This window comes from Chiroxiphia lanceolata, chromosome 4 (genome assembly GCF_009829145.1).
Source record: "Chiroxiphia lanceolata isolate bChiLan1 chromosome 4, bChiLan1.pri, whole genome shotgun sequence".
In the NCBI taxonomy this organism is placed as follows: domain Eukaryota; kingdom Metazoa; phylum Chordata; class Aves; order Passeriformes; family Pipridae; genus Chiroxiphia; species Chiroxiphia lanceolata.
Genome location: NC_045640.1, coordinates 11689334 through 11709010, shown reverse-complemented (window position 1 = coordinate 11709010; position 19677 = coordinate 11689334). Strand labels below are relative to the sequence as shown.

Sequence of the window (19677 nt, the reverse complement as noted above, 5' to 3'; positions counted from 1 at the left end):
GCAGGGTAGAGTGATTCCCTGGCCCCAGCCCTTCCTGATCATGCACCTGGGTAGTGAGGGCACTGCAGAACGAGGGAGCACAGTGTGCCCAAACGGATGAGCACTGGCCTAAGGAGCGGACGTGTTACATGTTCTACAAGAGCACATTTAATAACTAGTGGTAACCTGGTTTACCCCATTTCTCAACTAATTAGCACTTTGTCTTAAATGCCTTTTCAAACGTGTTTCCCCACTTTAAGGTGCCTTTTCACTGTAACACAATGCTCTGTTTTTCAAATGTCTCACAACGAAGCAGCAGAACACAAGGATAGAGGAAAAGCTGAAGAAGTTTTGCCCTGAATTGTCCATACTATGTAGTCCCTCAAGCCCTCCAGCAGGACACACAGAGGGCTGAACTGTCCCCACACCAGCAAGTTCACTCTCCTTCCCGAAAGTGTTTTTCTACACTGAGAGGGTCCTGACCCTCCCCTAGAAATGTTCACTGCTCTTTCCAAAACCTCTGCTGTGGCTCCTACAGTAAAGCACTATTATTGCTTCTCTCTTTAGTTCTCATAATGTAAGACAAAATATTCACCAAATTGAATAAATCTCTATGTCAATAGGTCTCTATTTAATTGAATTCTTACACATTGTCCAAAATCACAGAATAGCACGGTTCAAAAATCATGTTCTTTTTTGAAACGTATACCTGCTTCTACTACCCATAAAAAGGCATGCCTTTTCCAGCACTTCTTATGCATCATCATCAGAACAGAAACCCATGGCTGACATAGGACAGCAGGCAGACAGCACAGCTGAGGCTACCTCTGCTTTTACTGCCAATTACGGAGTTTATGGGACCAGAGGCAAAGGAGAGGTATTATCCAGTAGAATGTGAATACAGCCATGCACAAGAGACGCAACACAGCTGAAGTATTCAGCACACAGGAGCTTCAAATCTCACCATATGCTCAGTGCAAAACTCACATCACATAAACAAATCTAACACAAGCTAACCTCCTGCCCTCATTATTATAATAAAACACTTACTGAATCCAAACACGGTTAGTAAAAATCTCTGCTGAATTTTAGTAGCTGCTACTGCAGCATTGTAAAGATTATTCTTGTATGGGTCTAGCTAGATTACAATGAGAAAGGGTAAAGAAAAAGCACTCAAATATATCTGCATAAAGCAATAGGTGGGGTTTTTTTCCCCATTATAATCTAATATAAACTCTGAAGTCAAAGTAAATAAAATGAGGAAAGTTTTCAAATTGAGCTGCCTGTTGAGTGCCAGAATCATTATAATTTCCAAATCATCATTCATATAATTAAAAGAATACAAAGCATAATTTAAAACAAATGTTTAACCATCTTTCTCCATTCTGCTGTGTTTCCACATAAACACAGAATAATTATTTTCATGACAGTGTCAGTGATTTAGTTACCGCAGCTCCAGATAAAAAACCAAGTCATTTCAGGTCTAGGCTCTCCAAAATGTGGAGTCATCACACTGTACCTGTATCTTCTGGCATTCCCACATTAATTCCCTTCCAGAGGGGAGATGCCACCAGGAGCACCGCTGCTGTGTGGCTGGGGGCAGGAGCTCAGCTGGCCGGTGGGGAGCGGGATCCGAAGTTGTGTGTTGTGTGCCGTCACCGCTCCAACACCAACACACCCGGGGTCAGATGACTCCTGCAACACCCACGCACTGCCAGGAGCCGAGCCAACACCTCACCGTCACCACCATGTAAAAATAGCATCCTACAGAAGCCTAAATATTGTCACGTCCATGGGGTATGCCACCACTGGCAGGGGCCCCGAGGGACCGGATGAGGGACGTGCCAGCAAGGGGTGTGTTTGCATGAGGTGATGCCACCCCTTCCATAGCTGCTGCAGCATGGTACTGGGCACCTGGGGAAAAAGGCTAAAAGATGGAAAATCTGCAAATTCCTTGCCATACATTGAAAATATGGGCTGAGGTAGCAGGGAAACCCCTCTAACGTTCCCCAAGCACAGAGGTCCCTTCCCCCTGGTACAGGAGGCATGGCCCTGATGTAAGAAGGAGATGATGTAATTAGTGAGATGCTCTCACTGTGAGATACCTGGCAGCCAAAAATCTCTCCCCTGATTGTTCATATGGAGTTGGAATGTGTATCACTGGAATAACAGTGATGTGCTGAGCTATTTAAAGCACTACATGGGAACAGAACAAACATTTCTATAAGGACTTTGACTTCAGAAATATATATGATGAGTACACTACTCCCCTGGGCCATACCAGACATCGTCTGTAACTTTAAATAGCCCCCAGCTGACATGGCCTGAGACCCAGGGCACAGATCTGAAGATCCCAGGTTCTGCACAATGAATCAGAACTATGAATTACTCCATTTAAAAAAAGTCTTTTATATGTTATCTTGCAGCAACTGACTTTTGGCAATATTTGATTTCGTTCAATACTGTTGTGCTGCCTGTGTGAAGCCAAATCCATCTCCACACTCTTTTGGATCACCATCAGCCACCCTGGCTGAGCTCTCCAGATACTGGCAGGATTTGGCCTACTTAGATTTTCCCAGCGGCTACTTCAGCTTGGCAGAAACACAGGAGGCACTTTGCTAAATAGCAATGCTCCGAAGGCATGTAAATTAATAGGCAGGAAAAGTGAAAGGGCTTTCACTCTTACACAGCCCTTTCCTCTGCTCGCCAGGCTTCCAAGGCTAAATGCTATGTAACTTGCATTTTGAGGTTGTACCATCGTAATGCAGTCACACAGTGCACTAATTTGTATTTACAGTTCTAGGTGTGATCCGTGAGCCTCCCCCGCGGTCTCACTGCTCGGTTACAGCGAAGCAGAAATCACACTTGAGGAGCTCGGAGGGTTTTTTTGGTGCTTCTGTGAAACTCCAGCACAACTCATGAGCTTCACAGGCACAAAGCAAGAGGCCATTGCACTTCATTAGTGTGATGGGTGACAAGAGACAGCAGTGACAGCAGCACATGTGAGAGCTCAGAGACCTCCTGCTGCAAATGATCCAGAAAGCAGTATAGCTTTAACCTGATTTCTCAAATCAGTATAAGCCAAACCCCCCTGTTTTAACAGTAATAACAGCACATTACCCTTGATATGGAAAAGGTCAAGACACTTGGGTCCTCTTACAACCTCAAGTCCTGATAGCCACAGCACTGCTCTCACCCATCCTGTGTTTTAGGTTTCCTTTCACCAAGTTGACCCAGGTCAACTCCTTCACCAACGTCTTTGCAAACAGCAATCAGACAGCTTAGTGGTGAATTTAGGCCACTCTGAAATGGATTAGTTGGCTGAAAGATCTTTATAGTCTATGGTACCATGGTTATAAATAGCATTTTAAAAAAGATTTCAGATCCTTTCCTAATTAACTCGTGCTTTTTTCCTGTATTCACTGCCCTCTTCCCAGTAAAAGCTAAAGTGAATGTCAATAGCAACTGGACTGGTCACATAGTCTAGTTTTAGGTAGTTCCTATGAGGAGCAGAGAGTTGGACTTGATGATTCTTGCAGGTCCCTTCCACCTTGAGACATTCTAGGATTCTATGATTCTTTGAAGGGGACAGTATATAGTCTAACCATGTTCCTGTTCCTCCATGCTCACACCACTTTGCTAGACCTATTTTTTAAGCTTTTTCCATAGTCTATCTCTGAAAATATTTTTTGGAATGGAAAAAAATGCTTTGGAACAATGCTAGAGTTTTATCTTCACTATGGAACAATGTTAGAGTTTTATCTTCACTATAAAACATGAAGTGTTTTCTAACTAAGAATTTTTTAAAAAAATCAATGATATAACATCACATGAGATTCAGGGACTTTGCAATATACTACAGGTATGTACCTGCCTCCTAACAGCAAAAAAACTTGTCCCTGGACTTTAAGTCACTCACCAAGTTTCTACCCAATCACATATATGACTCTTTAACTGCAAATGGAGACTACAGAGTCCAGTCTCAATACAGATTAAGAAATTTACTTTTCATAAATAATCTATAATTAATGAATTTTACTTTGAAAATGCTGGAAAATACAAGAAATCACAATTCACAGATTTTCTCAGCACACTTTAAGATGTCTTTCCTCCTAAGTTGCAAAAACTGGTTATCATGCTGCTTATCATTCTTTTCGCCTTCGGTAGTTTTGATCCACCTTAGTGTTCATTTAGAGTTTCTATTGAGGATAATATGATCACAAACAGAGGTACTGACCTCTTCCCTCTGGTAACCAGTGACAGGACCTAAGGGAATGGCCTGAAGTTGTGTCAGGGGAGATTTAGGTTGGGTATTAGGAAAAGGTTGTTCACCCAGAGGGTAGTTGGGCACTGGACCAGGCTCCCCAGGGAAGTGGTCCCAGCACCAAACCTGAGAGAGTTTAAGAAGTGTTTGGACAACACTCTCAGGCACACGGTGTGATTCTTGAGCTGTCCTGTGCAGGGCCAGCATCTGGACCTTGATGATCATTGTGGGTCCCTTCCTACTCAGGTTATTCTATGATATGAAAAATGCAACAAAATTAAGCATATCTCTGCATATAGTGATACAGATTTTGGCAATACTTCAGCACTAGACAAAAATAAAATTAGGAAATAGATGTTTCCTTTTAACTATCAAAACTTATTAATTGAACTGATGTATTCCTAGTTGATGTGTTCAAATTTGGAACTACTGCTGAATGGTACTTGCCCTCAAGTACTTACCATACAAATAAGAGGACAAACCCATGACAGAAGTGAAAATCAGTAGTAAAAGGGTAAAGATTTACTATGAATGAGTTGGGTAAATGGTCTTTCTACAACTAAATTCATGTCTTCCAACTTTCTGCACAGACTCTCCTGCATCAATCCCATCCCTGCTGGGAATGGACTTGCAAAGTCACCCAGCTCTGCCCTTGGTGACCTGTTGCATGTTACCAAACCCTGTCCTGCTCAAAAACTCCCTGAGTTTAAACATCTGGCTCTCAAACACCTCCATCCTCAAGTCCATACACGAGAAAATATTTCTCATCAACTGCACAGCAATGAGCCTGTACATGGTCATCTCGAACAGAAACACACGCACATGCAAGTCAGACAAAGTGGGCTCTTTGAATACAAGGCACTGAAGTATAAGAACCTGCTTTAGCAGGGAGGTTGGACTAGATGAACTCCAGATGTCCCTTCCAACCTCAACCACCCTGTGATTCTGTGGCAATCCTGCATATCTATGAAGCAGGAAAAAACAGGCGGAGAATCCACTTTGAGCTCTGCATGACAGACCAGGCAGCTGTGCTTGCTTCAAAGGTAACTGGGTCATAAATCCTTTTCTGCTCCTTGCTATCTCTTGGGAATAAAGAGCTTCTTTCATCCCTGAAATTCTCTATGACAGCCCTTGTCTGCTGGCCAGCAAGTTGGATGACTGAAACCAGAACTTCTTCCACTCCTAACTCCTTTCTCCCAGGGGGGACCTCTCTACAGCAGACCTAGATGCAGACCAAAAGGTGCACTAGCTCCCTTTGCTCCCCCAACCAGAATGACAGCACCACCTAGTATTCTTCAGAAAACTGTACATGGAAAGTAGTGAGCAGAAATCAAACATAAAGCCTACAGAGCCTTTAGCAGAGATTTTATAACGGGAAAAAGTGGTATATCGAACCTATAAAGGCGTGGAAGAAAACACTTAGAGAACTAAAAAAACCAAATCCTGTCTCATAACGAGGTGACAGAGTACAAGCATGCCCAGAATGTGGTCTGCAAAGCGACACAGGTCAAAGGATAAAGGGATACAGTCTGGTTAGCAGTGAAGAGACAATGAGAGCCACAGTGATGGTTCCTCAGGTCACACACCTTCAGAAATGAACCTGCCACACAGGGAAACTGCTGACCCTATGAAACCGATAGGGATGGCCAGCAAAAAATGGAGTACACATCAGATAAGAAAAGATCTGCTTAAGTAGAGGTCATAGGCTACAATTTAGCTCAGAAAAAACTGCCATGTAATAAGGATAAGGCAAGCAATTAACAAAAGGTATTAGTTTCTAAAAGGTCAGGCACTACAAGGGACTAACCAGAGAAAGGACTGCAGAGCACATGAGGGAAACTGTATACCTAGAGGTAAGCTGGGAATGGCAACAGGATAATGGGATGTATTGTATTAAGGGAAGGCATCCTGGCAGCAACAGAAACGGGACTGTAACAAGAACCATCAAGACAAAAACTAGAATCTGAGTCCAGCATTTTATGGGAGGGAAATCAAAGAAGCAGAACGAGGCAATACATGCCAGTTGGTGAGGCCAAAAATTGCACTTGGTAGGCATGAGAGTTAGAAAAACTAATTTATAATATCTTTTAATACACGAAGAATTAAACTAGAATTCGAATTTGACATTTAGGGGATCATGAATGGTGCAAGAAAGATGACAAGCACTGCAAAGATGCCAAGATAATTTTTGGGTATTTCTTCTCGGAGTAAATGAATGCATGGAGCAGGTTTTTAAGGGAGGAATTTTCCATGTGGGCTGATGCTACATGCACACAAAGAGAGAAAGAGATCAATAACTGTTAATTTATCATTGTTTTACATATAAAATTACCATTTAAATTGTCTGGATTTTTAATCAGTGGAAATTTCAAGTGCTTAAATAGAGAATAAATAGAATTATTACCTAAATAACTAGACAGACTTCAAAGGATCTTCACTGCACTGCTCTGTTCTGAAAAGTTACACAGACATTGCCATAATTCTGCAATCATCAGCTACCTATCATTCAAAATTATTAAATGATAATGTGGGTTGGGTGCTATTTAGAAAAAAAAGATTCAACCTCTCAAGTGTTTTAATTAGAATCAGTACATTTAACTTTGAAGGCATCTTACAAAAAAATAAAAATGAATGCACACAACCACCCCCCCCCCAAAAAAAAAAATAAAAAACGTATGATAAAAAAAAAAAGGAAGATTTTGAGAGTTAAGAGGCTTGGGTCTAGGTCTCATGTGCCTGGGAAGACTCATGTGCCTGGAATGCCACGCACATAAGTCCAAAGCTCCAAGGCTGAAAACCCCCTCCTCACATCTGCTCCCTGGCACATCCAAAGGCAGATCGAGCTGATTTTTCACTTTCCATTTCCCAGCTGACCGTGGAAGACTGCAGGAAAGTGCCTTTGGCTTCCTTCAGTTTTCCACAAGTAGTGGATGGTAAAACAGCTCTGTGTGCTTGTTTGTATCTTTTCTGAGTGCGGGGTACTGAGTGTTTTATTCGGTGTCACCCAGTGGATCTGAAAAGCTTCCATTTGAAGAGCTAACTCCCTTATTTTCCAAGAAAACATGACTATAGAGACCTTTATGAATCCTTGTCACATTTGCTGGATATACTCTTCCCACAAGCCTGGGCTGCCTTTCAGTGAAGTCAGTCTGGCTGTGGTGTGTGGCATTATCAGGATAATAACAGATGGCCAAACACACAGGCAGAGACCATCCTCTGCAAAAAAGCTGACTGTCATCTTGAGATTAGGGCAATCTGCAAAAGTGCCAAGGTGGGTTTAACACCAATAGATCGAACAGGGAACCACAGCCACAAACTCCTCTCACTCAGGGGCTCAAGCGGCTGCAAGTCTAACCCTGGTGTTAACACAGACAGCTCTGCTCCAGTTTGTGCAGGTAAGGAGAGAGACACTGAAATCAAGTTCAGCATCCAGACTGTGAATCGAAAGTGAAAAGCCCTGAACAAGAAATCTGTCCCACAGGGCAGAGGGTATTTCAGACACATCCTCATCTGCACGACTCTGCATCCTGTGCACGTGCGTCTAATTCCCAGCACTTTAATCCTTGCATTTAGCCCCCAGTGACCATGCCAGAGAACACTTTTCTACCTTTTGCTTTCCAAATTCCATTTTCTGTAAAGAAATGTAGCTGCAAAGCAGCAGGTCAGATCCAAAGCCTACTTAAATACATTCATTTTGGTTGATGATCACAACAACGTGGAGTGCTGTTTTGAAAGTAAAAGAGAAGTCATCACTGGAAATGTGATGCTGTTAAGATTTAACATTGTTCCCAGTAAAGCCCACCAGTAAAACTATTATTGATATGCGTGGAAGACTTTCAACAGCATTAATTTCTGCATCCAGCCAAGTTTTGCTCTCAGCAATTGGCTCATCACAACCAGAATGTGCCTGAGGCTACATCAGTAACATCTGAAATGCAATTATGTCTCTGAGCTCACTTTGATACCAAGAAACAAAGCAGATTCTTTTTTTCTTGGAATACGTCTAAATTAATTGATATTCTTTATTGCTCAGTTCCAACATAAGTTAGCTTGAAAATTTTAAGAATCAATTTTAAAAAAACACTGTACGCTATGTCTATTACTATTCTGCAGTTCCCTGGCTGTCTGATAATCACTTCTAGCACCTCCATCAGTTACTCAAGCCATATTCCTGCCAGTCCCCTCATCTTTAGGGCATTAGTTTATGGAGAACCATGACCCAATATCAGAAACTGTCATTTTGTTGCTGCAACCCTGCTTGGCATCACTCTTCAGGCTGGTATTTGGTCCACCTGTGCCCTCAAATGGAGGAGGGGAACAAGCACATTCCCTGGCTTGGAAAGGAGCAAATGTTTGGAACTGGGGAAAAAGAGTTTAGAAGGAATTTCCATGGCTCATTTCTCTTTCCATTCCCTGGTACAAACAGAATAATAACAACAACAATGATGCCTGCTTGTTACAGCAACACCAAAAAGCAAAAGCAAGATAAAATAATATAAAAAGTAGTAGTTCATTTTGCTAGCCAAGCCACAATATATCACCTCCAATCATTAATTAAAATAAAATTTACTAGCTTTCCACTAATGCTATATGAAATGTGTTTCTAAAAGGATTAGAAACAATAATTTAAGGACCTTCCCAAAGGTTATTTCTTTTTTTATGTTGTATTCTACAGCATATAAAAATGTCTAAAATAATTACATTGAAATATAAAACCAAACTCCTGATTTTATTTGCTCTGCTTAATTTGGCATTACGGGATTAGATGCTATTTTATTGCAATCATACAGTTACTTCAAATATATATATATATATAGGTATTGACGTTACTGAAGTGTTGGTGCTAAAGTTACACTACCTTCCACAGGTGCAAATTAGTTAATTTTGGTGAATCTGTCACAGTATAAGAATTTCTTCTTAGATTCAGTTACACCCCTACAAACCTAGTTCTGCTTCATCCCCATCAGACACATCAGCACGTTGCCTCCCTTTTCACATTTAGGCTACAAAATTTCTGCAATCATTTATCTTTAAACACCACATTCATAGCAGAAACGTGTTATATTCACACAAACATGACCCTGGAGCCTCCAGCCACAGTGCTACTTCTTGCACACTTCTGCAAGTAGCAGTTCTATTACTGATGGTACTTTTTGGAGCTATTTATACAACATGCCTTGTGACCAAGTTTTGGGTTGCTTAATTTGCAACCCACCACCTCAGCAAATGAGTTTTATTTCAAGCTAAATATTATGTTCCAAAGCTTTATATTCACCTTTTACATACAGAAGTTGAGATGTGGGAGGGGGGCTTGGACTCGGGAATTGGATTTTGGGGGTCTCAAACCACCACAGGGACAAAGCAACATCATCTGATAAAATTATGTCTTATTTATAAAAAGAAACTGCACACCGTTTTTCCCAGGTGACGCACAGATATGCAATTCAGTGAAGGACAGATGAAAATCCAATGCCAAATCCCACATTAACCTCACCTCTCCAGTTTCACCAGGGTTGAACTACAGACAAAGTATGGTAATTGTGGCGAGTGAACAGTAGAGTGGTCTGGGGACAGGAGATGCTGAAGCCCACTAGTCCCCATCCAGCTTTTGCACCCAGGTTGCTTCTGCATGGAGACTAGAAGAGGTGAGGGAAACTGGTGGCCAAGGTCTGGTCCCAGTGTTTTGTCAGGGTGAGGCTATGGCAAGCACAAAAAAGGCTGCTACAGTCTTCACATTGCCTTTATTTACTTAGTCCAACTCACTGGAGAAGAAGGAGGAAGAGCAGACTCAGGACAGACCTCAGTACTGCTGTATTTAAAGAGTAGCTACAAAAGGGATGGAGGTTCTTCTCTCTTTACAAGGAGCTATAAGGAGAACACAGGGGACAACAAGTACAGGTTGCACCAGGAGAGGTTTCATCTTGATATAAGAAAGAAATTTCTCCCAGTGAGAGCAATTATGCCTGGAACTCGGGGATGTGGTGGACTCTCCTTTGCTGGAGGTTTTCAAGATGCAATTGGAAAGGGTGCAGACAATCTCATCTAGGTTCCTTTTCCCACAAAAGGTTGAACTAGATGATCTTTCAAGGTCCCTTCCAACCTGAGTTGTTCTATGGTTCTGTGAACAAACGCCGTCCTGCATGATGAGAAAAATGATTCAGAAATTCATTTTTGTTCACTGAGACAGGAAACTGTAAAATATGGTTGGTAACCGGCACCAAAGAATGCTTTTCAAGTCAAAACAAGAGAAAGCAAAAGAAACTCTTTTGAAGGACTTTTTTAATCTAAACTGGCTTTTAGTTTCACTGGGACTGAACCTAGTAAGTCCTCATATTCTATGGAAAACATACAATTAATCTAAAATTGTAGCCAAGGCCTGGTGAACACCAGGTATCTTTATTTTCCTCTGTCTCAAAAGAAGCCTTTATCTCTGTCCCTAACAGAGAAAAGCCTACTGAGTCATTGCAATGTGGAGGCTGGCAGCACCCTGGGCAGATGTAGGTCACTCCTCCTTCTCCTCACAAGGGGAAGGAAACCAGGAGTTTCATCTGGCTGCAAGCTGCTCAAATTGCCAATAATCCTAGCAATTCAAGTTTTTAATAACAACCTACTAAGACGACAATGACGTAGGATGCTATCCCTTGACCTACATGCTGCCGAGGCGAGACTTGGTCTGTTGGGACATCACGGACACAGCTGTTCATGGACTCAGCTCATGACGCTACACGTTCTACCACATCCCCTTCCTGCCGTATGCATGGCTCTGAGGCTGTTTGCATTCATGGTCATTCCTCCTAAACCACTTCAAGCTCCCTTCCACTACCCCACAAGAGATGATCGCTTACATATGGGTTTGGTCTATGCTTTTCTGGTGAGCTGGCATTATGTAGAAGCAGGATATATTATGCATAGCCACACCTGGGGGACCACGGGATACAGGATGCATCCCACACACAGCCAGCAAGGAGGCTGGGTGCCAGTCCCCAGTAAGCAAACACATTCCACCACACAGTTTAAGAAGAGAAGGACAGGCTGTGGCCATCAGGGCCGGGCTTGTCAAGAGAAGGACGATGCCCAGCAGTCAACCTACTCGCAACCAGGTCTGCTTATCCCTAATTTATCTCTGTTTTCCCATAAATGCTCCTCCCTGATCCACCTTGATGTCTCCTTTCCCCAACTTGAATCCTTCTCCTGGATATTTAACTTCTCCTGGGAACACAGTTCCTTCACACTTGCCTTCCACCACCCCTGGGGCTTCTCATGTTGCTGGATGAAGTGAGTGTGCCTTACTGTTCTCCAGGGCTGCAACATATGGGAGCTCTTTTCACTCTTCCCCACTGCTGACCACACAACAAAGGAGTGTCAGAGCACAATCTGGCCCTGTTCTACTCCCAGAGTATCACAGAAAAATAATTATTTTAATGGACAGAAGCCCAACTTTAGTTTACTGCGACACACAGCAAGAACAAGTGATCCATGTCGCCACAGCACATTTCCAGTGTTTGTTTCTAAAACAGAATATAAGCAAAGATAAATCTCCTCCCAGTCCAAATACTCATAAAGTAAATGATGACTCAGATGGTAAATACCCTTTCTATCGCATCCCACTTCTCTCTGTCATTTGGAGTGACAGCCCTGCTCTCACTGAATTAAAAAAGGACAATTCTGCTTTGTAATGAATGAAATCAACATTCCCTCCTGTATGACTTGCTTTTCTGCACTGCTAAGCACTATCAGTATCTGTACTTTAAAACCTTTTGTTTTTAGCAGTGTTTCTGTAGGAACTGCTCTGATTTTCAGAAAGTTATTTTGCACTTCTAGGTACTCTCTTAAAACATAGATATGACTGTTAGCACTGAGCGAGGTACCTGAGAAAAACATAGTCTAATAAAGTTAAACTGATCAAGCTGGAAGAAGTGAGCATTAATTTCATATTCAAAGCATGATATGCAACTCTGTGAAAACATTGATAGGCTCCTCAGGGTATGAGAAATTATATGATGCAATTGAATTATCTCAGCAACACAGTTTCTTACATAAGAGCTAGAAAAAGAACACAGTAAGGGCTAACATGTTAAATAAGCAGAGAACTAGGAGCAATTCCTTAATGCAATCCAATCCTTACCTCTGTAAGAATTTTATCTATAACTGTCATTGGAGCTGTGTAAAATGAGACATCTCATAGAAGTGCTTCTCTCTGTAGATTAACCAACTTGCTTACTCAAGCCAATGAGACCTTCCTTAGGTGCCAAAAGTATAAAAGTCTGAATTAGCCACCATGACTTGCAGAAATCCTTAATTTCACCTAGCCTCCAGCCTCAGTCAGATCTAACATAATTTTTCATACTGTCAATCACAAATCAGTCCCAACTCTTTAAGCAACTCCAGTATTAATACCTTTCTCTTTCACTAAGCATTAGAAATTCCACTATCTCAATTTTAGTCCCTCTTCTAACCCTGAGCTGAAATAGAGTTGAAAACTCTCATCTGAATTTCAGTCTGGCACATGGGAATGACATGCACTAATGCTCCAAGCCATGCAGCTTGATGACTACCATCATGTCACAGGTGTCTGACACCACGCTGACAGCCCACGGCAGACAGGTTACAACGCCACGCACGGTACCACTGCGTTCATAATGATGATGCTTTTAGACAGCTTCATATTTCCAAAACACTATGAGTAAGACTAACATGGCATCTTTTCCAGTGGCAATTGTAATCTTCAAAGGAACAAGTTTTCAGTTCTTCACTCTATGTAAACATGAGCTTTATACAAATACAGAAGTCAAGGAGAAGTTGAGTCTTCCCTTGTTTGCTAGGGTGGGGATCAGCTTGCCTAACTCCAGGCATCCAGAAATCAGAAAAGTAGTTAAAGAAGGTTCTCACTACCATAAAAGAAACAGAAACTTCCCACCATAAAGTCCATCACCACAGGCTGGCACAGAACATCCTCTGGAGTTGCCTCCTTTCCACTCAGTGTTGTAGCAGCTCAGGCTAAGCACCTAATACAGTCGAAGTCAGACAAGACAAATCCAAGCCTGAGCACATAAGTGCATAACTGCTCCCTCTGTTTTCTGTGCTTGTTTAAAACTCCAGTTGTGATTGTGAGTTTATTTCCTATGCAACCCATGTCTGAATATCCTAGATCTCACTGTCACTCAGCTGCCAGCTCTCCTGATCCTCCTCATCAATGCTTCTCATGACTCCGGTGTAGGAGCCCTGTAAACATGTGAAAATCTTATCCTTCATTAGGAAAAGAAAAATACAAATACAAATTTCTACCACTGTCCCTCCAAGTTATTTGAAAATTGTGTATAATAATTTTAATTAAATATAATGGGTTTTGGAAGTTAGACTTTCTAACCATTTGGAGAGGCTGGTAACACTCCACCACCAAATATCATCCTTTTTTTGCTATTTTCTTCCTTTCTGTGCTATTTGTGCCCTTCAAGTACCTCTACATAATTAAGAACTTTTAGTTGTGAATTATCCCATTTTTTCAAGCCTCCTCCTTGGATTTTCCTCTGCAAACACAAATCCATTTACGGTCTTTGACATTTTGGATGCTCACACTAGTACAGTCTATGCTAATATGAATATCAACAAAGAATGAAAAATATCAGCTCAGTATTTCAGCTGTATTGAACTCAACTGAGATACTCATATGTATAGAGTCAAAGATCTTCACAGAAATTTATCTTGATGGGTTTGGCAGGTAACACTGCAAACTTGCTGGAAGAAGGATCATAATTACTTTTTATGCCAATACCATCCCAGCTTTTGTTTCCTGAAATGCTACTGCCAATAGTAATGCAAATTTAATGAGAAGAGTTAGTAATTCCCAAACAAAATCACACTGTAAATGAAACAATGTGCAAATATATTTTATTCAAAGATATATATAATGATTTAAGCATTTCTCTTGGGTAAAAATTAACAACGTGTGGCATTGTATAATAAAAATGAAACAACTTTAATCTCTAAGCTTTAAAATTAGGTAATGGAAGAAGAAAGTCCCTTTCTGAGCATTTCCACAATGTTACAAATCCTTACTTACAGATTCTGATTACACAAGTTCAGAATATAATCAAATACTAAATAGACATAAAAACTGTATCCTTATTGTAGACTCATATCAAACTTTACAGATGAAAAAAAACAAAGAAAGAAATAGAAAGTCTTTTAGGGAAAGATTTGTAAAACAATAGAAAACTTACGCATATAAACACCTGGGAACTGCTGGCAAACACAGATATGGCACTGAGGGAAGAGAAGGAGGACCAGGGGAAAGGCAAAACCCACCAGCTACTTATTCCAATAGTAAGAGAAGAACAACAGGATCTCTGGAGTGGAGAAACAGCAGGAGACCACCACCTGTTCTTTGGCCCTGCTATTCACAACAAAAAGGTTTTTCTTCATGTTATTTTCTTAAGAAAATGTAATTTTGCAAGGAATACCTGCATTTGCTGTCAATTCTTCCTCTTAACAAAAATAATAAAAAGTGCCCAAAATGCTTGCTAGCAATTTGGAAAAAATGAGCAATACTGTGTCATTCCATGATTTCTATCTGTTATCTAAAAATACAAAATTTTTTTTGATAAAATATTCTTTGGTCAAAACGGTGTTATGGAGGTTTTCTGTACACAAAATAATAATATTATCTTTATTTAAAAATACACCACTAATACAGTGCCATTCAGAATGGCACCTGAGAAAACAGCAGAATTCCTGCACCTCTAGTTGAAGAACATTTTCTGCCGCACTTCACAATTTGCTTCTTTTAAGCTTCCGTTTAACTTTCCTTCCAATTACAGGTCAAATCTGCCACCTAATTCACGCCATCAGACCCACTACTGACAGTCTGCTAGGATGGTTATACCACATAGGTGTAATCAGCACTTATTTACATATTGATTAGGCCAATTCCAGTTGTGAGTTCCACTTAGCAGCAGGTAAGGGTAAAGGAAAATTGCTGTAAGTCATCTCTTTGTCCTCCAGACAGGCAGCCTATGTGCCCAGCTCTGTAGCACTATAACAGCAGTCCCCAAGGATGCTCCAGCAGACTGATAAATTTCCTATTTCCATATTTGGTCAGTTAATAATTACCAGAAAGTGGGAAAAGACAGAAAATAAACTCATTATTATCACTCTGAAAGCTTCTGAGATGGAATTTTTCATTCATTCTGTATGCTTCCTTTTTAACCAGTGAGATTACATTTGTACAAAGGTAGAATTATAACTATCACTTTAAAGTGTATTCTTCTACTCACACAGTAAGATTTAATTACTGTTACTTAAAGCACTGATCCAAAACCTTTCAAACACACTCAGACCTAGTCAAAAGCTTTAATACTTCTATGCCAATCCTAAACTCTGGTACATATCAATCCACTTATTAGTTTTATGATTAGGTATGGACATAATTAGAAAATGTAATAAAGTTTGCTTTTTTAAACTCAAAATTGCTCTAATCTTTTAAAAAAAGTTCCTCTCCCTTGGTATGTTTTGAGGCTACTATTTTACAGACAGTTTTATACTACTGAGATTCTACCTCTCCTGCCTAGGAATTCCCTATATATTTTACATTCAGTCCGAAAGAAAACGACAGTCCCAAGATTCAACTTTAAATCAAGAGACTATCTCAAAACTGGCCTAGTTGTACTAAGAACATATTAAATTATAACAAGTTGTACTAAGAACATATTACATTACTAAATGAGAAGCTGTGTACTCTCCTATGCAGCAAATCTACAGACTACTGGAACTATATTGTCTTTACTCTTAGGTCAGCTGCACAAGAGATTAGATCTTTTAATTATCTGTCCCAGATTGGAGTTAGAAGCCTCAAATCCATTCAGCTGCTCAGTTTATGACCTGCAGAAATAAATCTGACCCCTTAAAAAGTACATCCAAGCATCACACACAGTCTGATGGTTTTAAAATTGCCACATAACTCTCAACTGGTACATCATTATGCTTCAGAACTGAGCTTCCACTGAAAATGTACGTGTGTCTGTATTTTTTGGAAGTGCTGCACAGGAGTCCCAGAAGCATTGTCTTGCTGTCCTGCTTTAGCTTTAAATGTAATTTTAATCATGCCAAAGTCAAGTTTAGCACTCCCATACACTATATTTAGAACCAGAATAATTTAGGTTGGAAGGCACCTCTGGAGGTCATCTAGCCCAGCCTCCTCCTCAGCACAGATCCCATCAGATCAGGTTGCCCAGGGCTTTGTCCTGTCCAGATCTCAAACCTCCAAGGATGTAAGGTCGCCTTTTCCCTGCTCCAGTGTTTTACAATCCTCTTGGGAATTTTGTTTCCTCTTATATCTAATCAGAACTTGCCATGTTGAAAATTGCCACGGGGTTGACTCTCGTCTTCTTGCCACACACCTCTGAGCAGAGTCTGGGTGCATCTTCTCTACAGCCCATCACTAAGACATGAAGACATGGACGTTCTCCCCCAGTCTCCCAAAGGAGCCTGGCTCCTGCGGGAGGATTTTCTCCTCCCAGCCTCTGCCCATCCAGGCAGCCTGTCCATGGACATGCTTCACTTCATCCCCAGTGGAAGGACTGTGGTGTGAGAGTGAAACATACCTCCCTAAAATTCCTAACGTGAACACTGTCACAAGTGCGAGAGGACACACACTTTAAAAATTAGCCTTCCAAACCCGGGTCTTGCATCGTTCAGAAAGTGACCGGGTATTCAGTGTTGCTGAACACCTTTAACTCACAGCATCTTTGCCCATCCAGGTTTTTTTACAAGGCCACTTTCCATCATAGTGCTGTAATATTAAGTAATAAAGCAAAACACTCCTATATCTGGATCTGCCATAATGCAACTTGGAATACCCGGGGGGGGGGATGTCAACATTTCTGATCTGAACATGTAGTTTTGGACCATTGCATTCTAAAAGAATAGAAGCTAATTTCAGACACACTTATGTGTAAATAGCTACATGAATTACTTTTATTTTATACATATATAAATATCATAATAAATTTCTTGTCTCACAGTGCTACCAGTCAGAACAAACATGCAGAGTTGCAGCAGCCTGTCTTGAGAACTGACCCTACAAACCAAGTATTAGATATACAGCGACCTTGGTGATCCCACCACCAAGAAGCCACAACGAACTAGAGAAGCCAAGCTGTCTTTTCAAAACTATGCACACACCAAACACACAAAATAACAAGGTGGCTTACAAAGATACACATTTGACATTGCAATTTTGCCTTGGAAGTAGGGATTTTGTTGAGACAGTAAACAGCAATCCCACCTAACCACATATCCTGTGGGTCACACACAGGCATTACTGCACAGGTATCCAGTTTCCAGCCTCTACACCCTGCACGGAGTCCTTGCAATTTAGAGAACAGGCACTGTGATTAACACTGCTAATCTGGCTGCACTGTGAATTTTGGCTGACTCTTCCATATTGGAGCTCTGGGAGTTTTGACTGCAATATAAGAAGTATTGTTAAGCCTCACGTTCTATCACAGCCCTGAAATACTTGATATTTTAGATTAAGTACCATCCCTGGGTGATGTGATTGTGCAGCAATCACAATTTGGTTCTAGTTGTCATAGTTGCAAAAAAGGTTTAAAGGGTTTTAACATTTTATAAAGTCTTCTCATCCCCTTCCAGTATGAACAACATAAACAAAATCCAAAGGTAGAAAAGAGACTCCAACTTGTATTCCGATTTACGATTATGGATGCTACTGCTTGTGATTTTTATCTTAATTTTCTTGTGTGCATATATAGCCTAATTGATAGATCTCAGGGATTTTCATAAGGTTTTTGCTTCTGCTTATATACTATCTAGTAAATTGATGATACTACAGTAACTTATTTTTTTTAAGCATAAGCTCATTTATAGTCCTAGAGATACACTACAATACCTTGCTTTGGAGAAAGAATGCCAATCACATGAGTTTTGGTGTGAAGCCACATTCTCAGGGTGTTGGGAATAACAGACAAAGCAGGGCAGTTCCACTCACCAGTGTAGCCCCAAGGAAAGGAAAAAATATTCAGGAAAAAAAAAAAAAAGAAAAAGAAAAAATACTCCCACAGTAAGTGAAATTCCTCTTGGAAAGAGCAGAAACGGCCTCTTTGTTCCACTCACTGATTTTATTGATGTTGTGGGGGAAATAGGACAGTGGTGACAATGCCCTTAGCTGAGTATCTCACACCAAACCAAGGCAGGGGCCAAAAGCATCTCACCAACATGGCTGGTTCCAAGGGACCTAAAACTGGCCCCCAGCCCTCCACCACTTGGAGCAAATCCTGAGCTGCTGGATCCATCTGTGTATCTTTTGCCATAATACTTCCTTTTCCAGCCTGTGGGCAACTGACAGAGCAGATGTCACTGAAATGACTTAACGTATTAAGCTGCTATTTGTTTAATTCTGATGTGGAAAATGTGTCACACTCTAAATAGTTTAGTATGTTAATGTACCACTGCAGCAACCTACAGCAATCTTTTATAATTTTATTCTAGACTTATTTGCTGATTTCATTTTAAATCATAAACAAAACCTGTTTCCTTGATTTCCTACCTACATTTTTTAAAGTGTACTCTTAACTTCACCTTCAGTTTCCTCAAGCTGAATAAACAGAACTAATATCACAAATGAACATTTAGTGTCCAAGCATATTTTATTTGCATTAAATTGTATAAGACAGACGCAGACAAAACTTCTAGACTAATGTATTCCGTTAATAATTTGCAGCACAATAGTTCATAGATGAAGGGGCTCTGGGAGTTTAGGGAATAACAGCTTAGTTACTATGTCTGCACAAGAAAGCTGATCAAAGCTATATTTGGAACTTATATCTGAGAAATAATATTAAAAAGAATCTAAAATATTCTTATTTGAATCAAAGTTTTTCAAAGTTTCATTCAAACTTCAAAATTTCAATTCTAAGGTAAGGGGAAGCTTTTAATAGCTACAGAATTAAGTTTTATTTCCTATATAAGTACATAGTTCCTTATGCTTCAATGAGATTATACATGAGAGTATATCTAGTCTTGAATTTGAAAATTATTCATCTTCAAAACTTTTAAGGAATCAATTTTAGAATAATTTTTAAAATCTTATGATGAGCACTACGAATGAGGAATTCCAAGCTGCAAAGATGAATGATGTACATTTCAAACTGAAGGAGCAATATGAAGTCTACTGAATTTAAAACTCTTTTGTGAATTCACATGAGATGTTGGAGAGCCTTATTAGCTTGATGAACCACAAGGATGTGTTAGTAAAATTAATCCTCTTGCATGTAGCTGCACTCCTTTGATAAGTCAGCATCCCTCGCATTAGCACTTCTGATTTCTGGAGACTCCCTGGGCACATGTAAGACACATTTAACTTGCCAGTGCCTTACCCCAATGCTCTGGGGTAAGGCATTGCACTGGACAGGCCTTTC

General features: G+C 40.5%; 1 protein-coding gene across 15 annotated transcripts in view; it reads right to left on the bottom strand.

The window, feature by feature from the left end:
- The window catches only part of ABLIM2 (actin binding LIM protein family member 2), a 140273-nt gene that overhangs the window by 108280 nt on the left and 12316 nt on the right, over positions 1-19677 (bottom strand). For 2 of the 15 annotated variants that reach the window (XM_032685221.1, XM_032685224.1), the window contains exon 1: positions 1499-1529. The exons of the other annotated variants lie outside the window; for them this stretch is intronic. In XM_032685221.1, coding sequence (XP_032541112.1) covers positions 1499-1514 — 16 coding nt within the window. In that variant the 5' untranslated portion in view covers positions 1515-1529. Of the gene's footprint in view, positions 1-1498; positions 1530-19677 lie in introns of those variants that run through there. 15 annotated transcript variants of the gene reach the window in all.